This window comes from Phasianus colchicus, chromosome 4 (assembly GCF_987193195.1).
Source record: "Phasianus colchicus chromosome 4, bPhaCol1.hap1.1, whole genome shotgun sequence".
Taxonomy (NCBI): domain Eukaryota; kingdom Metazoa; phylum Chordata; class Aves; order Galliformes; family Phasianidae; genus Phasianus; species Phasianus colchicus.
Window position 1 is genome coordinate 25,814,719 of NC_143439.1, and position 19,378 is coordinate 25,834,096.

A 19,378-nucleotide genomic window follows, 5' to 3' on the forward strand; every position below is an offset into this window, starting at 1 on the left:
ATGTCACAGTTGGATTCCAAAGCGGAACGGAGATGTTACGCGATATATATGTCGTTTAGAAATCGTAGGTTGCTCCAAAAGTCACGCCTTCTGTTGATGAATGTCAGTGGGTGCCATCTTTTCCGCGTGAAGGAATTCGGTGACGCGCTTCTGAGTCGTGTCTGTGTCAGGCTGCCCCTCTGCTGCCGTCTGTCACGCAGCAACAATGTATCATGGAATATGGGTGGGAAGGTTCAACCTCTGCTGCCGTGCCGCTAACATCATAAATAGGAGGCACTGCTTTCAGAGCATGCGTTCTTTAATTTCTGATTCAGCATAGCATCATGTTTTTTGGAAGAGCTTTACCAAGTGCTCATGTTGTTTATTTGGTTAATATGTATTTCTGGTACATAGCATGAGAATGTGTTGATCTAAAGGCCTGTTCTACAACACAGTCCTGCCACTGCAACTGCCTGAGTTCCCAGTTTTGTTTGTTGCCGTCCAACCTGTCTCAGTTTGCTGAAGGGACTCTATTTTCATATTATCTGTTAGCAAAAGATTAAAGATTTAAAAGCAAGTATTACCCTACATTCAAGTCACAAAAATACCCCTGCAAGCTGGATCTGGGTTAATCTGCTTGTCTACTGCTCCACAGAATTAAGGAGAAAGTAGTACCCAGTAGCTCACACCACTTAAGAGGATCTTGTTTGCTCTCTGGATGACTGATGGAATTAATGGGAATAGATAGTGCAAATGGCATGACAGTGCAAATCCACCTAGATGATGTAAGACAGCAGGGACTCTAATGTCTAAAGCCAAACCAACATCCTCTGTTTTTTCTCACGCAGCTTTTCCCAAGTCAAGTTTGACAAGCACTCTGCACACCTGAAGGTAAGAGCCCAAGTGATCTTACTCTGTGTATACAAGTGCAGTAGTGCAGTGGTTGGCTCAGCACTACTGTGTTTCTTGAAGTAATAATGGTAATGGCACTGTACAGAAAACAAACAATTCTTAGTTTCTGAGTGGGGAAAAAAAAAAGAAAAAAAAACAATAAAACAAACAAAAAAGTCTAGACCTTACTCTACCTAACTTGCTCAGTACATACTCTAAATCCTTAGACTGTGCACAGTATGGAATCCTAAGCAGTCTCTCCTACTTGCATCTGATCTTCCTTTAGAGGGACTCCAGAACAGGATCTCACTAGAGTTTTTGCAAGGAGCAGAAGTAAACTAAGATTCCTTTAAACAAGGATAAAAGTCAGAAAGCTGGATTTTATTAGGTGGACATAAATTAGCAACTGAGTATTAGGCTTATAAGTAGAAGGTAGACTGACTTTTTACATGGGTAGATAGTGATAGGACAAGGGAGAATGGCTTTAAACTGAAAGATGATAGATTTAAGTTAGATGTTAGAAAGAAATTATTTACTCAGAGGGGTGAGGCCCTAGCACAGACTGCCCAGAGAGGCAGTGACTGTCCTATCTCTGGAGACATTCAAGGCCAGGTTAGATGGGCTCTGGGCAACTTTATCCCGTGGTTGGCAACCATGCCCACAGCAGAGGTTTGGATCTTCATGGTCCCTTCTAACCAAAGTGTTCTATGATTCTATGATATGATGCAGTAGCCTTCAAAAACCTTGTGGGTACCATGCAATAATTTATGTTTTTCTTTGAGGCAGATAATTAATATGTCCCTAAGTTATGATACAGCACTGTTAAGGAAAGATTCCAAGAAATATATATATTATAAGGAAAGATTCCAAGAATGCTCTGTTACAAGAGGGCATCAGAAAGTATCTCAGCATTAAGGCTTCCCTATAATTTGTAAACTTATATCTTTATAAATTATTTGTAACTTTTTAAATTAAAAAATCTGTAAACTAGGTATGGCTAAAAAAAAGAAAAGCTCAAAACACAGAACTCCACAGCACAAGCAGTGAGGAAGAGCAAAGGAAGTTTCTCACTGTCATTAATTAAGTGTCTATATAAAGAAAAGGAAGAAAAAATGGTTATCTACTCATTTATTTATTTTTTTTAATCAACGTCTGTAGTGCACCTACCACCAAGTATTTTTTGGTACACAAACAACAGAAATTTAAAAACACATAAAATAATGACTCCAAATGAACAAAGTTAACAAATATAAATGAAGAAACGCTGCAGTTCCCACATGCCAAACAGATTTTAAAGTATAAATACAAATAAAATTAACAGCACTAAAGCTAATTAGTAAGTGTTAAGCTAAACCTATACAATAATTTCCCAGAGTATCAGCACACTAATTCAATTCAGCCTTGTTAGCACCTTGGTACCAGTTGCTGAATGGCTCCCAATTGTGATTACATGCCAACACCAGGTGTCAAAGATTTGTGTCTTTTTAAAGTAATATGCAAAAGGCTTTATTTTCCGCCCAGCAGTTCTGTAGGTAAAATTTACAATAAACAGAAGACTTATTATTCAGCTTTCTAAAGATTAATTATTATGTTATCTATACTGTAAGAAATTCTTCAGTATTGTTGGCAATTGGAGTTGTGGGACAAGATGCAGTCTAGCTCTTCCTATGTAATTTCGGATACGTAGTCGACAAAGCTGACAAAGAGAAGATGGTGTGGCTGCAAAAGAAAAAAAAAAAACAGGAGTTTAATTACATAAGGGTGAGTTTCATGCCAATAAAAAAAAGATTTTGACATATTTGCTATGGCTTCTAAAAATCCTCTAGTCTTTGATGGCCTCTAGATAGCCAATTCACAAAACCAGTTGGTTTTAGTGTGGGTTGGTTTGGGGTTGGTTTTTTTTTTTTTTTTTTTTTTTGCTTTTTGTTATTGTTGTTGTTGTTCTTAACAGTAGACTGTTTTGAGGGAAACATTGAAATAACGCCAGTTCACCTCTAAAGAGATGACAATTAACTGTGACAGTAACTTCTTTGCTTTCCACCTGTGTCTTCACCTGCATCTTGTGGCCTTTTTGTCTTGTAGCTTATTTTTACCCTTATATAAGACAGCCTGAACAAATCCAGATCCCTTGGGGATATATTAATTTCCTCCCTCTCTCAGACTTTTAAAAGTTATAAGAGACTATTTGTATCAATTGCTATTACTCAGGTAATTACAAAGTAAGGAATGTTTTCTAAATTTCATTTAAAGTAAAAAAACCTCTATGGTCATTTATCATAGATTATTATAAAGCATTTCATTTCAGACAACTCATAATTATTTGATTTTAAAAATTCTTTGTTTGTACATTCATATGCATAACTGGGAATTGACTGAAACAGTTTATAATGTTATCTTGTGAAGTATGACAAGACTTTCAAACAAAAAAATATACTTCCAATATTTACATATTTTTTTGCCTACACTCAAAATAAAGGGCTTTACATGTTTATTAGGAACACATGTATTTTTTAATTTTGGGATGGCTGGCAAAAACTAAATACATTTTTAGTCTGAAATTGAAGTATCCTGTTTCTTTATTGCATGATCTGATGTAGCCAATAAAAATGCAGTTTTATCATAGTTTAACTTACAATAAACATAAAAAGATGTTTTTTCAGCTTGAATAAATTCTGATGCTGCTTGGCTGTGCACTGGCTGTGGCCTGAGAGTAAATATTACTAGTTACTTTTATAGTTAAAAAGGAACTTGGCTGAAAGAAAACGTATTCAGCTGTTGGGGGCTTTTAGTTGCATGTTTGTTTACAAAAATACACTTGCTTACCTTCGTGGAGGAGCAGCAGTCTCTCTACTAAACTGCGAGGAGCAGCTAAATCAACAGGCCTCTCAAAATCTGTGTTTTTGGCATTTATGTCTGCCCCAAATTCAAGGAGTAAGTTTACAATCTCTGTACTTGAATGCTGGGCAGCAGCATGCAGTGGAGTTTCCAAATGCTTTCCTTTCTGCACATTGGCACCTGGTATGCAGGCAAAGAGATGTGAAGAAGAGATTCATTACAATTGTCATTGAGTAAAAATCCACACTGTCTGGGAATGCAACAGTGAATTTAGCCACTTCATTGATTTTATTACATACCAATATAGCTAATCCTATCACTGAACTTTTGATCATATAGTTATCCTAGATGTTCTTACAAAGCACAACAAGATTTTAAAGGAAAATACTGTATAAAAAGAAGAAAAAGAAAAAAAAAATCGAACTAAATAATGTGAGCATCATAGTTGCCCTAATTATAAAAAAAAAAAAAAAAAAAAAAGTTAAAAAAAAATTGATACAGGTAAACTACACTTTCATTACTGAAGTTTTTAAAAACAAGTGCAAAAATAGAGTTTTTAAATTAAAATGGACTGAATTAATTTGCAGTGCTGTATTTATATTCATAAAATAGATTTTATACAGAAGTTAAACAAAAATAGCCAGTATGGGAGAACTTTTCTAAACAAGCTGTTAACCTTTCCCCTCCAATAGGATTTCTCCAACAGTCATCCTATTAAAAAAGGAAACTTACTAAAAGAACTATACTGATCATTTGAGACCAAAAATTGGCTTCTGTACCAAATTTTGGCACTGAATAAATGTTATCTGCCTTTTAAATTCCCACTTGAGTTAAAAGACTTTTTAATATCAGAAGCCTAGCAATTTGATTCAGAGTCTAAATAGGTCACTTTTACCAGCATGAATATTTTAAAAATGCTTCCACAGTGTCATTTTCTTGCCTACTTCATTGTCTGTTAGCTTTTTACCTCCCAATACACTCTAAATAACTGATCAAATAAAAAATTCAGATTGACATAAGTAGTTACCTCTGTTCTAAATTTACATATACTTCTCTGCTTTGTCACAACAAATGTAGAATGTCCTGTTACTGCCTTTAATTTATGCCAGCATATGAATCTCAAAACATGCCAGTTATATTTCTAGGTTCCTTAAACATAGAAATTATGAACTAGAAAACTGACTTCAAGAGAAATATTTTAATTGCTTGTTTATATTCTTGATAACCTGCAATTAACTAGAAAAACAACTGAAGTGCAATGATAACAAAGCGGTAATTATTCAAATATAATTTTTCATTTATTTTTCTGCAGGACACCAAAGTCCTGTATCTCATTACCTGAAACAAACAAACAGCAAACAATCCTTTATGCAGATAGTGTCACTGGACTCATGCTGACACAGACTGAATGTCCAACTTCTATTTTTGTTGATTAACTAAATAAAGCAAGGTTTAGGATGAAGTATCTTTTACCTTACTGCTTCTCTTTGCAGCTCAGCCTCTATGCTTTGTAAAAAGATTGAGTTCACAGTATGCTGAAGATTAAAAAGAATGGGACTACATAGCCAAAAAAAAAAAAAAAAAATCTGTTGAAAGCATACAGTATAAAAAGCTTTTAAAAACAACACCTTTCTCAGAGCTAATTTTAACTTTGTTGTTTTTTTTTTTTTCCTACAGAAAATGAGTATCTACTAAGCTGAGGTAGGTGCTGAATATTTTGAAGGCCCATTCCTTTTAGTCTTGATCCCTTTTCTACTCATGTTTGTTATGCCAAAAAAAAAAAAAAAAAAAAGACGCAGTAAGTTGATGTAAGAAAACATGCATCACAGTATAGTTACAAGTGTCCTGCAAATAAGGGTTCTAGTTTTGTTGACTGAGCACAGATTATTTCAAAGCTCAGTATGCTTATTTAGACAAATGAGCAATACTTTTATTTAAATAATGACATACCTGCGTAAAGAAGCTTTCGAATACAATGGATCTGCTGTGACACACATGCTACATATAGAGGTGTTCCTAAATGAGGAAGGTCTTGGTCAACATCTATACCCCAGGATATCAGTACCTCCAGGCATTCACTGTGTCCTGTCAGTACAAAGCATAATAGTCGGTTGACTTCAGTAAGTTGGCTCAGACAAAATGGGACTCATTTCCTCACACTACATTATTGAGATATTTGTCAACTGCTTGTCTGTTGAGCATGTAATTTCTTACCTCTGCTGGCTGCTTCATGAGTTGGTGATGGAAGACAGGACTCCCACTGAGCTTTGGCACCATACTCTAACAAGAGCTCAGCGCATGCTGCGCTGCCTCTCGAACATGCGTTAAATAAAGGTGTCACTCCATCAATCGTTGTAGCATTTACCTAAAATATATAAAATCGAGGTAACAAAAAAAATTGAAAGAAAAGTAGTTTTAAATAGAATATAGCTAGAAACTGCATGAAAATAGTGACAAACTTACTGGTTAGAATAAAATAGTTTAACTGTTCAGTCCTTGCACTATTGTTCTCCCATCACCGCGTTCCTCAGTTTACTGTTGCTCATGTTAAATTATGTTGAATGAAAGAAAATACTATGCTGAAGACCACATATTATCATTTGGGCAGTAAATGACTTAATTTTCAGAAGTAATTGCACTTGGCTCTTTTCACTGATACAAAAAATCCACACCTGTTGTAGTAATGGGAACCTTCTCTCTGTAGCTTTAGCAGAATGCAAGCTTCATATTAAATGCGGGAATTATTTGCCCTTCTGTGTTTTTAATTGCTCTGTTGGAGTGGTATTTCATGGAATGAGACAAGGCTAATTGGGAGAATGATGAGAAGGAAAAATTGTGATGGTGCTAAAGGAAGGAACACAGGTATTTGGAGAGGGGAATCTCACTTATCCTCTTGCGTGCATTCCCTAAACCCAATCCAACCATGAAAAGCACTACAAAAATTGAGATACAAAAATAGAATTGCTCTTACAGGTTTGTAAATAGTATCTATAGAATCCTTGCACTAGCTGAAGTGGACAGAGACTGCTTTTTTTGGAACACATCTGTGTTTTTCTTTTCTGTTACTTACACATATTCCAGATGTTTCCCAAAAGTAAATTGTAAGGACAATAAATATTCCATCACCAAGATGGAATATCACCAATTATAACTGGCAAACTTTAACTGTTGGTGAATCTGATGTCAGTACAAATTGTAGGAAAAATGGTCTGTGAATTCTCACTTTCTGTTTGGGATAACAGGTAGAGAGTCTGTGTCATGAATACAGAAAAGAGTCAGTGCTCTTTTGTACTCAGACCAAAGAATCTTTAAGAGCAGTTAGCACAATGTGACAAAAGTTATTCCAGAGATTAAAAGAACAGACTCCTGGAAGCCACCAATGGAAAAGGAAATTAGTAAAGGAGAGATGCATTCAGAAGTTTAAAAGATAAATCATGTAATGAAATTCTGGTGACACTACTAGCGGATTCTCTCCAGTTGACTACGCTATCTCAGTTCCTTCCCAACTCCCATCTGTTTTCCCTGTTACTGTTCTTCTGTTTGAGATCTACTTTTACATATACACTTAAGTAGTCTTTGTTTCATTTTTTCATTTAACCTAGCATCTCTATACTGATGCTTCTTTGAGCCATAACTTTGCTTTGCTAGCTTTCAGATGACAGCTTATTGCAATTAAGTCAATGTCATCAACAGAGTACAGAGATACCAATGTAAAAAAATAAATCAAGGAATATATCCTTCTTAGTTAAACAAAAGTTAGCATTGGACTTCATATACGAAAACACCCTTACATTTGCTCCTGCTTCAAGAAGGATCCTTGCACATCCTACATGATCTCCCAGGCAGGCTTCATGAAGTGGAGTTACTTGGTCAATAGTTAGTGTGTCTACATTGTAACCCTAAACAAGATATGAATGACATACGAAGATCATATGAAAGCTGTTAGGTCACACTATTTACTATTCAAAGGAATAATTCATAACACTCTAAATAGGCTTAAAACTCTACTTGCAATAAGTAATCTTTCATGAGCATCTAAAAAAAATCTTTCATCAGTCAACACAGATAGCAGAATCAAAGTTGTCAGCTCTTCTTTTTTAAAAATCAGAAATATTAGATCCTGGAGTAGGGCATAAGGGGGTATAAAGACAATGGAGCCTGACTCCTGAGATGCATCATAATGAGACAAAAGGCAACAGAAACAAGTTGGAATGTGTGAAATCCAATTAGTTGTATGGGAAAGTATAATAATTCAGTATGGGGATGGTGAAACCCTGGAACAGATCTGCAGAGAGGTTCGGGAATCTTTATGCTTGGTAGTCTTTAAACCCAACGAGGCTTCTGGGTTTAAATGGCACTGTGATTCTAAGACTTAGAGTTCTCTGACTTAGGGACTGAAATATCTAGAGACATCAGTTTAATATTAGCAAGGAGAATACTTCTTGGATTGATAAAAACATCAAACACTGGATTTTTTTGCAGTAGGTATTGTTCAATTCTTAGAAGCTAAAAATTGTATTCATCAATTTTATTCTTTATTGTAGGAGCTAATATGACAAAACTAATATTAACAAACAATGGTTTATAGTCTCTCCCTTTGCTGTTAACAAAACAATTTTTTTTAATCACAACTATGCAAAGAACCGGAATTTTTCAGTGCCTTCCCTCTAAACAAGTATTTTCCTGGCTAGCCATCTTTTCTGAGTGAAGCAGAGCATTTGGACTAAATGATCTCTGTGGGTCCCTTCTGACTCAGAATGTTCCATGATTTTACGTATATTGATTCACAGGAGGAGAACACTGACAGACATAGTTACAGCTTTGATAAAGATTGATTTTATGAAGTTTAAAACATACAGATAAAATACTTTAAGTATCAATTTATATCTTATTGTAACAAAAATTAGTAAATGTGTATTGCTCTCAAAAATTCTGGTGAAAAAAAAAAAAAGCAAAACATACTAAATCTGCATTAATAATCTATGCTGAGAGATTAGGTAGCATTAAAAAGTTAAGCAATTTTAAGAACACAGCCTTCACCTGTGACAATAAAGTCTTTAGAGAAAGAAGACGTCCTTGACTGGCTGCCTCATGCAGAGGTGAGCGATCTGCCCAAGAACCTATGTAATAACAACATTTATTGAGTAAACCATGTGAATAAGAATGCTTTTGGAATGCATAGAGCAAAGCAAGAAACATAATGCACAGAATGAAGTGAAATGTCCTGTGAAAATAATTCTTCCCCTGTAGAGACTGTATTTCAATTGATTTGTTTATAGATAAAGCTGTTATATTATTAACTGTAAGCATCTATAGAAAATGATTACATAGCACAGAGAAAAAAATATTGATATATTGATTTTAATAATACGATGCAACAAATGCATCTCACCATATTTCCAATTCTATTTTTCATTATTTATTTTTAAATATCATTCAATTTATTTTAGCAGCTGGCAAGTATGTTTACAGGCTTCAACAAATTGATATTTAAACCAAAAACAAATATAAACCTGCCTGGAAAAGTGCTGATAAAACTGAAGTATATGAAATTCAATTTGGAAATCTCTATGTACAACAAGATTAATTTCAAGCTATACACATGTACAAGAGAAATACAGTGAGAATCATAGTACAAAAGGTTGCTATAGAAGAAACAGGATATTATGTTCTCATCTTGATAGGCTACTAGCACTAAGAATAAGTAGTTATCCTTAATGCAAAAGCTTGCATTTATTGTCAGGACTCACAACCCTCAAGAATCGACAAAAACAAAAATAAAGAAAACTCACAGTGATCTCTCTACCTCATGCTATCCCCAACCCTTAACTCCAACCCAACCCCAGAGTCAGCCAGTGGTTCTTTGAAGAGCCTGTCCTTTCCTATAGAACACTTGCTGCTGATAGGATCACAGGCAAAGCTGATACCCATTTTTTATATTAACCTTGCAAATTAAGTTTTGAGACTGTGTAAGAAAGAATCATCTTCAAAGTATATTATGAATTACTGATACTTATACCTGTAAGAGGAAATTATTGGGAACGTAAAGAAGCTAATTCAATTACTCACGTGAAACCTGAATCTTTCTGACACTGACAGATTTTATTTTTGTCTAGCTGTCTGAAGTGAATGCTAGGGCTTGGACTAGGACTTATTTTGCTACTACTGTTATGTTGAAATCATACAAAATGTGTTAAATAGTATGATTCCCACTCAGTTCTTTTTCCTACACCACTTTTTTCTCCATTCTTCTAATACTTTTTTCAGAATGATTTGTGCTAAGCTCTGATAATCTCTGTGTGTGTGTGCACTCTGTGCATTCTCACAAACATTGTTCCCTATGGTTTTTACTTCTAGTGGGAATAACTAAGTTAAAAAAACATATACAAATTGTTTGGAATGTTAAGGGATTTTGTTTAACAATAACTGAGTTCAGAAATCATACTGACCTGATTTTTACAAAATAACAATAGTTTTTCACTGCTATCTACCATAGAACCAGCACTCATGTTGCTCTAATTCAAATAAAATAAGATTCATTAAGTCCTTCTGGTGACAGTTGCGAAATTCCTAAAAAATTATTGAAAACTGCATTAAAGGTTCCCTTTGAACTTTCTTCCTTATCTCCATAGATGAGATTATTTCTCAGTGGTTTAGCTTACTCATAAATTAACAAGAGGAAAACAAACAAAAACCCTGACACTTTACTATTGTATAGAAAAGCATCTTGTAATATTGTAAATATTAATTCTTTACATCCATTAAATATAAATATACTTTGGACTTTTTTTGTGTGTGTGTCCATGTGTAACTATCAGAACAAAGATGCAGTCAGAATGTGAAATCAACTTTGTTTCCACCTTTCATTCCATCTTCTCCTTCCCCCACAGAATGCTCCAAACATCTGTTAATATAATTGTTAGAGTGACATCTGAAATTCAGTGATGCCAGATCCCACTCTGAAGTCTATATTGCATCTACGCCCACCTTATCTCCCTGCCCTCACATAGAGACATTAGCAGCTAGCTGCTAAAACCATTCAAAACTAAATGCTTGTACCATCTCTATTAGAATAAAAATCTTTAAGCAAAGTACTGCAGAAAAAAAAATTGTGCAAATCAAGCTTGGGAAAAGCTTCCACATTCCTACTGATTTATTGGTAAACATAATAATTAACCATGAAATACTGCAGAGATGAAAATATGCTCAAAATAAACATGCAGCATTAATAAACATCAAAATTGTTTTAAAATAAATTTTGTATCGAGATTGCTGCCTTCTGCTATTCTACAACCTTGCTGTGTCTCTTATTTAAAAAGCATTAACAAGAATATAAATGAAGAACTGTTTAAATTCAACATTGTCTGTGACAGCAGAATTAGTAATATAGTCTATTCCAAAACTGTTCATTTATTAAGTACCTGTTGATGTAGTTTCTGACAGATGCTGAGTATGTTGAATACAAAGCATCTCTAGCTTTATTTACCATTAGCCACACTAGTCCCAAGTTCTCTGACATTCATTCAGGAAGGGCAGCCTACATTACTTTGTAAACTCTAATAAGGAAAGAATAAATAGAATAAATAGACTAATGGTATTAATGGGCAAAGTTAAAAATAAATTAATTACAAATTATCATACAATACCTAAATCTCCATCTCCCCATGGTACTTCCAAACAATTGCAATTATAAATCCTACTCATTTCTTTCAATCTGGAAAAAAAAAACAATACATTTAAATAAACTTATTCTTGCTAGCTCGGCCTGTTCTTAATACTTTCCTGCTGTGTTTGGAAGGAGATCGGCGGCTGGCTGTAATATGAACTTTCACCCTGCCATAAACACAGCTCTGAAGATACGAGCATATGGAGTTGCCAGTTTCTTTTCTTATACCAAAGGACAGTGACCTCTTTTTTTTTTTTCCCCCCCCACATTTCTTTTTTTAATTAACAACTTTGAAAAGTGTTAGCATCTGTGGATTTGCCTTCTGAGACTGCTTGACTGGAATTTCAACTCAAGAGAAACTGATAGTGAGGTCAAGAGAACCGTGAGCTGAACAAGAACTGCAAAATCAATTCCTCCTTTTTTAACCTCATGCAATTGTTCAGTATCCTCAGAAATCTAAGGGAAATGCTGCCAAATATTCCATAAATTATTTTACTATTTCTTATCTATACAAAAGAAAGAAGCAGAGATCTTCTGAATATGTCATAAATGATACTTGATCTACTCACTTGGCTGGTTTTTATTTCAGCAGTTCACTGTAGTCTATTATGTTCTTAATAATTTTTGCATTGTTAAACTGGGTTTTTGGTAACTACTCTAAACAGTTAAAGACTCAGTTCACTCCCGAAAATGGGAAAGTTCTGACTTTGATCCATTTCTAAGCCATTGGTGTTATTTTCTTCTCTCCTATAGCCTTCACATCTACCTGTGAGCCTGTATACATGATGACAATAATAAAATACTAACAATATTTTAGTAAAAGTCATTAGTTGCAATCATTCCATCCCTTTATTTCTAAAGATCTGTGCAGTCTTTGGAAAAAGAATAGGGGGGAAAAAAAAAAAAAAAAAAAAAAGTAAAAGAAATGAAAACAGGAACTTCCTCACAGTTCATCACTGAGATGAAAACCACAGACTATTTGGAAACTCCTGCTGATAATATTTATTTCTGCAAAACTAACTAAATATTAACTATTTATTGAGCTAATTCCTGTTATCTTTCTGTTTGTGGCAACAGCTACAGATATGATCAATACCTACTACATTGAAAATACCCTGTAGCAGTACAGTACAAAGATCAAAGGACTCACTTTGGTCCAGTTGATAAGACATCCTGGCATTTCATACATGTAATTAAGTTGTACCAGATTTTTACTGAAGCACTACCTACATTAAAACTGTCCAGTAAAATAGAACTGTGTCAACTACTTAATTGATATTTGATACTAAAAACCTATTGAAAAGAATCTTAGTATTCTAAGCCAAGTCTTTAAAAGCTAGGAATTCCATCAATGATGCTTAACTAATATGAATAGATTTGACCAGCTGAATGGCAGCCACTTCTTTTTAATAAATGAAATTCCAACCATCTGAAATATTCCAAAAGGATCAGAAATTAGGTTAGAGCTACAATATATTTGAGAAAGAATATAAAGCTCAACATCATTTAAGTTTTTCACTTCAATATTTTAAACTGCCTTTGCTTTAATTTGACTTTATATATTACAACAATATATAAGTATACATACATAAGCATGTAAATATACACATACACAACAAAAAAAGAGAGAAGAGAAGAGAAGAGAAGAGAAGAGAAGAGAAGAGAAGAGAAGAGAAGAGAAGAGAAGAGAAGAGAAGAGAAGAGAAGAGAAGAGAAGAGAAGAGAAGAGAAGAGAAGAGAAGAGAAGAGAAGAGAAGAGAAGAGAAGAGAAGAGAAGAGAAGAGAAGAACCCTGACTGATCCAAACCAATATTCTTTGTGGAGATTTAATTCCAGAGCCAAATGCCAGCAGTACCCTACTCTTGAAAACCATGCAAAACAAAATTTCTTTCCACAATTCATGAATGTACATTATTTTCACCATTCTGGTGCTATACTCAATGAATTAAGTTATATCTCCATTTCTAACAGGATACCTTCCCCCATGTTGGTTATGTTACAATATTTGGTAATTTTGTATTTCCTTTTTCATAGTTTTGTCCCAGTATCATAAAAATATTTTGAAATCCTTATGTAATCCTTATGTAATCAATCTTCATAGCATCATCCATTCATGTGATTTTATAACTGAGGAACCAAAACACAGAATCTTAAGGCTCATTTTGTAAAATGATAGCATACTTTTTTCCGGAGTGCTTAGGAACTGGAGTATGCATTGAAAGTTTGGTTTAATTATGCTTATAAGAGCACTGAACTGGCTTAGATAATAATAATCATAATCCACCAAGAAACTTTCAGTTTTGATGACTGGACTTGAAACATACAGTGGCCATGGCAAAGAAATGAATAGAATTTTCTTTTAGAGGCAGGACACAAATAAGTTAACCCTTTTTTCTTATGGATTCCTACCATTCAACTACGTGCTTTCCAATCTGTGGAACCTACAAGAATATATTTCCATATATAAAACTAACACGTTCTCACAACACCATCCATCTTGCACATCACAGAAGGAGCTCTGTAGAAAAGTACAGCAGGTGACCATGTCATCAAGCACTACATTATAATGCATAAGAAGATCAAATCAGCGTGGCACAAGCAAGACTGCTTTTAACAGTTCCTAACTGAGTGCTTGGCATTGCAATTCAACAAACTTTATGCACAGAAACATGAGCCACTAAACTGTTTCAAAATCCTACTGAAAAAAAAAAAAAAAAAAAAAAAAAAAAAAAAAAAGAAGAAAAAATAAGTGCCAACAGAAGTAATGTTATGCTACGTGAAGGCAGTGGTAGTGATGATGGCAGCAGCAGTTGTTGCTACAGGCTCTGTGCCAGACCTTGAACACAGAGGAAGAAGCGTGTCAAGCCCCTTCTCCTGTCACATGAGAGCACAGCAACAACTTCCCTGTCCGTTACTCACGCACAGTTCTTTTTTTTTCCATTTTATTGGAGAATCAGCAGCTGGCTGAATATTTTTCTAGCCTTAAGTAGCTTGCAAACTCTATGTGCCATATCTACAGCACCACCATCTAAAACCACATTAACCTCTAATAGAGTAATCTTTGGATACTGTTAGACCTACATCAGGCTTGATTTAAATGTGTGGAGTAGCTGGTAGCAAGCTAAGACTGTTATTGTTTCCTTAGACTAAAACCAAGAGTTTTGCAGTAGACTGCCCTAGAAGCTGAGAGGGGAGGAATGCTGACAATCTGAGCTGACCTGAGGTTTTGGAGGATTTCTGCCTGAAGTAATTTTGCTCCTCAAACACAGTCTTAGCCTCAGTCCAGACTGAAAACCATTTTCCCCAAGGTGTGCTCAGATTTCTCTGTATTTCCCCAGCCTGCCAGAGCGAATGCAGTATGTGATATAATTCCTAGCCATAAAGGCAGAATCCTGCTGGCTAACAAAGCTGGGGAACTACACCGTGAATAGGTTTTCTGGCATCCAGGAGATTTTGCTAAAATAGTCTGGTTTTGGACCTTTGTGCTGTTGGGGCTGAAAATCTTTTGATAGCCTGGCTCCCTTTTTTTCCACTTCTGCCAGATCTTATGACATATTCCCCCTGCTACCCCATCACTTCTAGACTATTTTCCAACTTGTGTATTTTGTGAACTGATATACGACTTTTTTTCTGGGGAGAACAAAGTCTGATTCGGATAGCCCCACAGACAAAAAGGAAAGAAAAGTGTATCCTTCAGATTTGGTATTAGATACATTTGTTATTCAACCAGAAGCATTGATTGCAACAGTAGTCTCTTGGTACTTCAAGTTGTCAATCAATACATACACAGGCATGGTTTGTCAGTCACAAAGAGGCTTTAAGTAGCTGTACCACATTAAGATGGCATCTTCAGAAATGTTTACTTTCCATATTTTGCTGCACTTCTGAATTTTTCAAAACTTGGCTAACTGGGGCTAATTCTTTGTAAGAATGGGAAAGAGCCCAGCCCTGAGCAAGGAACATCTACAGCCAGCATTTTAGACAAAACATTTGTAAAATTTCATTTCAGTCTTGTGAAGAATGTCCTTGTTTTCTGGAAACCGGTACTAGATGAATCCTTCACATATATCAGATACAATAGATTGGGAAACCTTCACCCACATGGTGAACAATAAGAAAGTAAATGGTACACTGTATATTAAAACCAATCAATAACTGTAACAGGATCATTGCACTCAAACAGCTATGGTAATTGTTTCTTTAATTCTTGAATACTGCTTAGTTTAGAACTGACAGTCCTGAAAAGGTATACCTATGTTTTCAATGGTAAATTCATAATTATTTTTATGCGTAATATAATCAAGTTTCTCTTTCCTGTCTCCTGTGCCTTTAATACTCTCTTTTTTCCTTGACTATTTTAACATCTCCACTTTTGAAACACTTCCATTTGATACCATAATATCAACAAAATCACTCCCCCCACCCCCTTTTTTTTTTTTTTTGCCTCACTCAGCCTCAGGATGTGGTCAGTATAGGACTATGATCACTTTAAAAAATAAATAAATAAATAACTCCTATTAGATTTTAGACTGTCACAATTATTCAAAGATCCCTTTTACACACTTGTAATATGAAAAGAAAAATAGAAAAATACAGCTCTGATAATAGCAGTCCAAAGCAAGTCTTTTATAACACAGTTCGTTTTGCATTGCTCAAAATGTCGGTGCCCAGTAATTTAATTTCGTCATAAGTACTTCCCTGTGCAAACCCTTACAGTTATAACTTTGTCCTTAGTACAAAACACAATAATTCCATCACCTGTAGTTCTTACATTGTCTCTGTTTCATTTACCTATAAACTGTTCTTTATATATAAAGTTACTCCTCCCCCTTTCATTCTCTGTTTCTCCCTCGTAAACAATTAGCCTTCAGTATCCAGTTACCTTGTGGCAGGAGAGGAAAAGTCAGGGTAAGTCAAGCCTTAAACACACATAAAACAAATAGGGCAGATAAACAGAAAAGGTATTTTAGATCAGCTGATAAGAGTGCAGAAAGAACAAAAATAGCTTCAACACCCTTGTGTTAACCCATGCAAGACAACAGAGTGCCGTTAACATAAACATGCATTTATATTACAGCTGGAAAGAAAAAGCACAGAAAATTCAGAGCAAGAATATCATAAATTAGGTCAGTTTAGCATATTTCAGTACAATTTCTGAAATGGCTTCTGTACTAACCTTGGCTGGTCAGAATACCCCAGCTAGATTTTCGTTTTGCAGGACACTCCCCTATACTTTCTAGGTGCCTTTTGGGGAGATTCTGGCTCCTCTGAACAGCAGTGTTTGTTGTCATTATTTGTTTCTCGAGGAAAGCCTGTCTATCATTGGTGCAGGTGCTCTAGTCTGACGAACATTCACAGATGGATTTCTACTACCTTTTTTTCTCCTCGCAGTTTTTCACAAAGGCTCTTCTTGTACTTACTGTAGAATGGCTACAACACTGAAATCCATTCAGTAACATTTACTAGCTTGGACTAGTGAGAACATAGTGGGGGAAGGGAAGGATTGCTCTAGCATTTTCTATTTTTAAAGCAGAGAAAGAATCAGCTTAGCTACAGCATGAGTCTTAACTATTTACACAATTTAAATGGAAAGAATGTGTTATTTTTTCCATAATTAAATCAAAAAAGGAAAAAATTCTTAAAGCATTAGTATTAAAGCATAAGTTTTGTGGCACAAGTAACAAGCAACCTAAAACAGGAAAACTAAATATGTTTTTATCAGACTAGCAATTTTTATAATAAAAGATAAAAACAATAATTCTTTCTGCATATGTAATTTTCAGTTAAGAGAGAGATTATGGAATCCAGAAGAATCCATGAAATCATTGAACACTTTTGTTTTTTGTTTTGTTTTTCTTAAACAGGGGAGATGTATTCTATGGATATCAATTAGAAACTACGTCCTGAATAATAATAAAAATAACTTGGCTTGACTAATTCACTGGTTAATTTGAAAGTCTGATCCCATTACAAAAGTAAGGCTGCAGACTTGTTATATGAAGTCACTAAACAAGAGCAATTAACTGCTAGTAGAATTTTCTGTTTGTTTTTATGTATCATTTGGGTATTGAATGACAGAACCATGGAAATCTGCATACAGAAGCAAAGCACAATAAAATTCCTGCACGGATAAAAAGAACAGTGATTTCTTTGTCAACATGCTGCCTTTACCCCCTGCCTCCTTTCCATATAGTATTTCTTAACTATCCTCTTTTACTGATATAAAAATCAGCCATCTGTAAAATTTTTAAAGGAAATTCATATTACTGGTTTTATTAGTACTATTCTTTTCAGGTACTTAACACAAATAATACATATTTATTTCGTGGAATCTTTCTAGATTTCCTCATATCTCTTTAAGAGAAAATCAGAGGCAAGTTTATAGTTAAGGGGGTTAAGAGAATGAAGAAAGAGCAACCACAGTTTTTCACCTTGAAATTACAGCACATGGGAACTGCCCTACTGGAACTGTCTGCTTATAGAACAAAAGCAGGTGGGCTACCTCTATTCTAACAAGAGAGAAGGAAACTGCACTCTCCCAGAGGTTTTCTTCAGATTTTATCTAGCTAAATCAGCCACAATAACTCACATGTACAGCACTTCTATATATCAAGCAATCAGACTCTGCAAGTAAAAGCTGGAAGAGAGATTTTGCAAAAAGCCATGCACATCATAAGCATACGTTTAATACTGGGATTACTTGTGAACTCATAGTATCTTCATCAAGAAAACAAATACGTGAAAGACATGATGAATCAACAAGAAACCTTATTAAACAGATGTATGCACATAACTGAGTCAGGAAAATATCAACACTATTTTCCAGGTATGAAATAACTGATGACAATTTCTATGCTTGCCAGGGTGTGGGGGCTCAACTCAAGTTTTACTTTTCCTTTCTACTTGGAATGGAATCCCAGGACTTTCAGGAGAAGGTGGTGAGGATTAGGATCAAGCAGAGCATCTTGGTCTGCAGGGCGAGTATTGACAGTGGACTGAGAAGACCTGCATGTTTTTGTTGGACTTCTGTGGGAGAGGCTGTCAGCTGAGAATGAAGCTGGGTCCTTCCAGTGGACCGATACCGACAACATAAAAGTAGTTCATGCTACTGCTTCCCACAGATTCCAGCCCCCACATTATTATTATTCTCACCATCCACACAGGTGTGACCATGCAGCAGCAAGGAAGACAGCAGATACAATGACAGCTGCCCTGGCCTGGGAGAGCAAGGTCCCAGGAGGGTCACCAACATCTTATTCTGCTTCCACAAGCAGCAATCAGAAATCAATGAAGGTAGACTACAGCAAAAATCTGACACCTCCTAGGCAAGAGTACTGGGAAAAGTATCTAGTCCACAGATACTTGCTGCTCATTAACTTATTTTGAATACTCTGGAAGACATCAAAACACAATGTATAAAAATATTTATTTTGTTATGCTTTAAAGCAGGCAAAGCTTCTCCCACTCAGGACTCTAGACTCAGCTTTGCACTAAATTCTACTAGATATAACTCTTCATATTCTGGACAGAAGTCTTGCATTTTAAAGAACTTTTCTTTCTATCCCATTGTAATGTCTCTCTCACATAGGTTAGACTTAGCATTCACCATTCAAATCCATCAAGCACATAAAAATGGTCCCCAGTCCACAATGCTGAGCCATTAATGTTTTTCTCTTTAAAGTGAGAGTTAGACTATAAATTAACTAAAAATGTATTGAAATATAACTGAGATGCTAAAGGACATACAGTTAAAAAGTAAGAGTGAAGATTTCATTATTTCATTTCCATCTATGACATGGAATTGCCATCTTGTCTTGCTCAAGTCAGCCATGCATACATGGTGTTACATGAACTTCAAAATAAAAACCAGTACCTCTCTATCTCATTAGGTAACAACACTTTTAGTGTTTGAAACTACTCAGGCTTGGTACTCAGATTCTGTTCTTCAGATTTACTTTTTTTAACAGAAGACACTTAATCACTCCAAAAACCCCCAGAAAACCTGCCA

The 19,378-nt window shown here is 35.2% G+C and overlaps 1 protein-coding gene and 1 long non-coding RNA gene across 8 annotated transcripts in view; one reads left to right on the forward strand and one right to left on the reverse strand.

Moving 5' to 3' along the window:
* The first annotated feature begins 4 nt into the window (after positions 1 to 4).
* On the forward strand, positions 5 to 10,994 carry LOC116231073 (uncharacterized). 3 transcript variants are annotated; one of them, XR_016465953.1, is made up of 4 exons: positions 5 to 64; positions 828 to 870; positions 5,383 to 5,406; positions 10,596 to 10,994. It is a non-coding gene; the product is annotated as an uncharacterized LOC116231073 (long non-coding RNA). The 3 variants fall into 3 exon arrangements; XR_016465952.1 differs by lacking the exon at positions 5 to 64 and adding an exon at positions 76 to 159; XR_004167352.2 differs by lacking the exon at positions 10,596 to 10,994 and having other exon boundaries at positions 5,383 to 5,648.
* ASB5 (ankyrin repeat and SOCS box containing 5) overlaps positions 1,962 to 19,378 on the reverse strand; it is a 35,720-nt gene continuing 18,303 nt past the window's right edge. For 3 of the 5 annotated variants that reach the window (XM_090138931.1, XM_090138932.1, XM_031596620.2), the window contains exons 2-8: positions 11,352 to 11,419; positions 8,746 to 8,825; positions 7,497 to 7,604; positions 5,920 to 6,070; positions 5,656 to 5,790; positions 3,694 to 3,885; positions 1,963 to 2,589 (exon numbers count right to left, since the gene is read on the reverse strand). In XM_090138931.1, coding sequence (XP_089995057.1) covers positions 2,462 to 2,589; positions 3,694 to 3,885; positions 5,656 to 5,790; positions 5,920 to 6,070; positions 7,497 to 7,604; positions 8,746 to 8,825; positions 11,352 to 11,409 — 852 coding nt within the window. In that variant the 5' untranslated portion in view covers positions 11,410 to 11,419 and the 3' untranslated portion in view covers positions 1,963 to 2,461. Of the gene's footprint in view, positions 2,590 to 3,693; positions 3,886 to 5,655; positions 5,791 to 5,919; positions 6,071 to 7,496; positions 7,605 to 8,745; positions 8,826 to 11,351; positions 11,420 to 16,546; positions 16,789 to 19,378 lie in introns of those variants that run through there. The other 2 variants (XM_090138930.1, XM_031596621.2) reach the window with 2 other exon arrangements.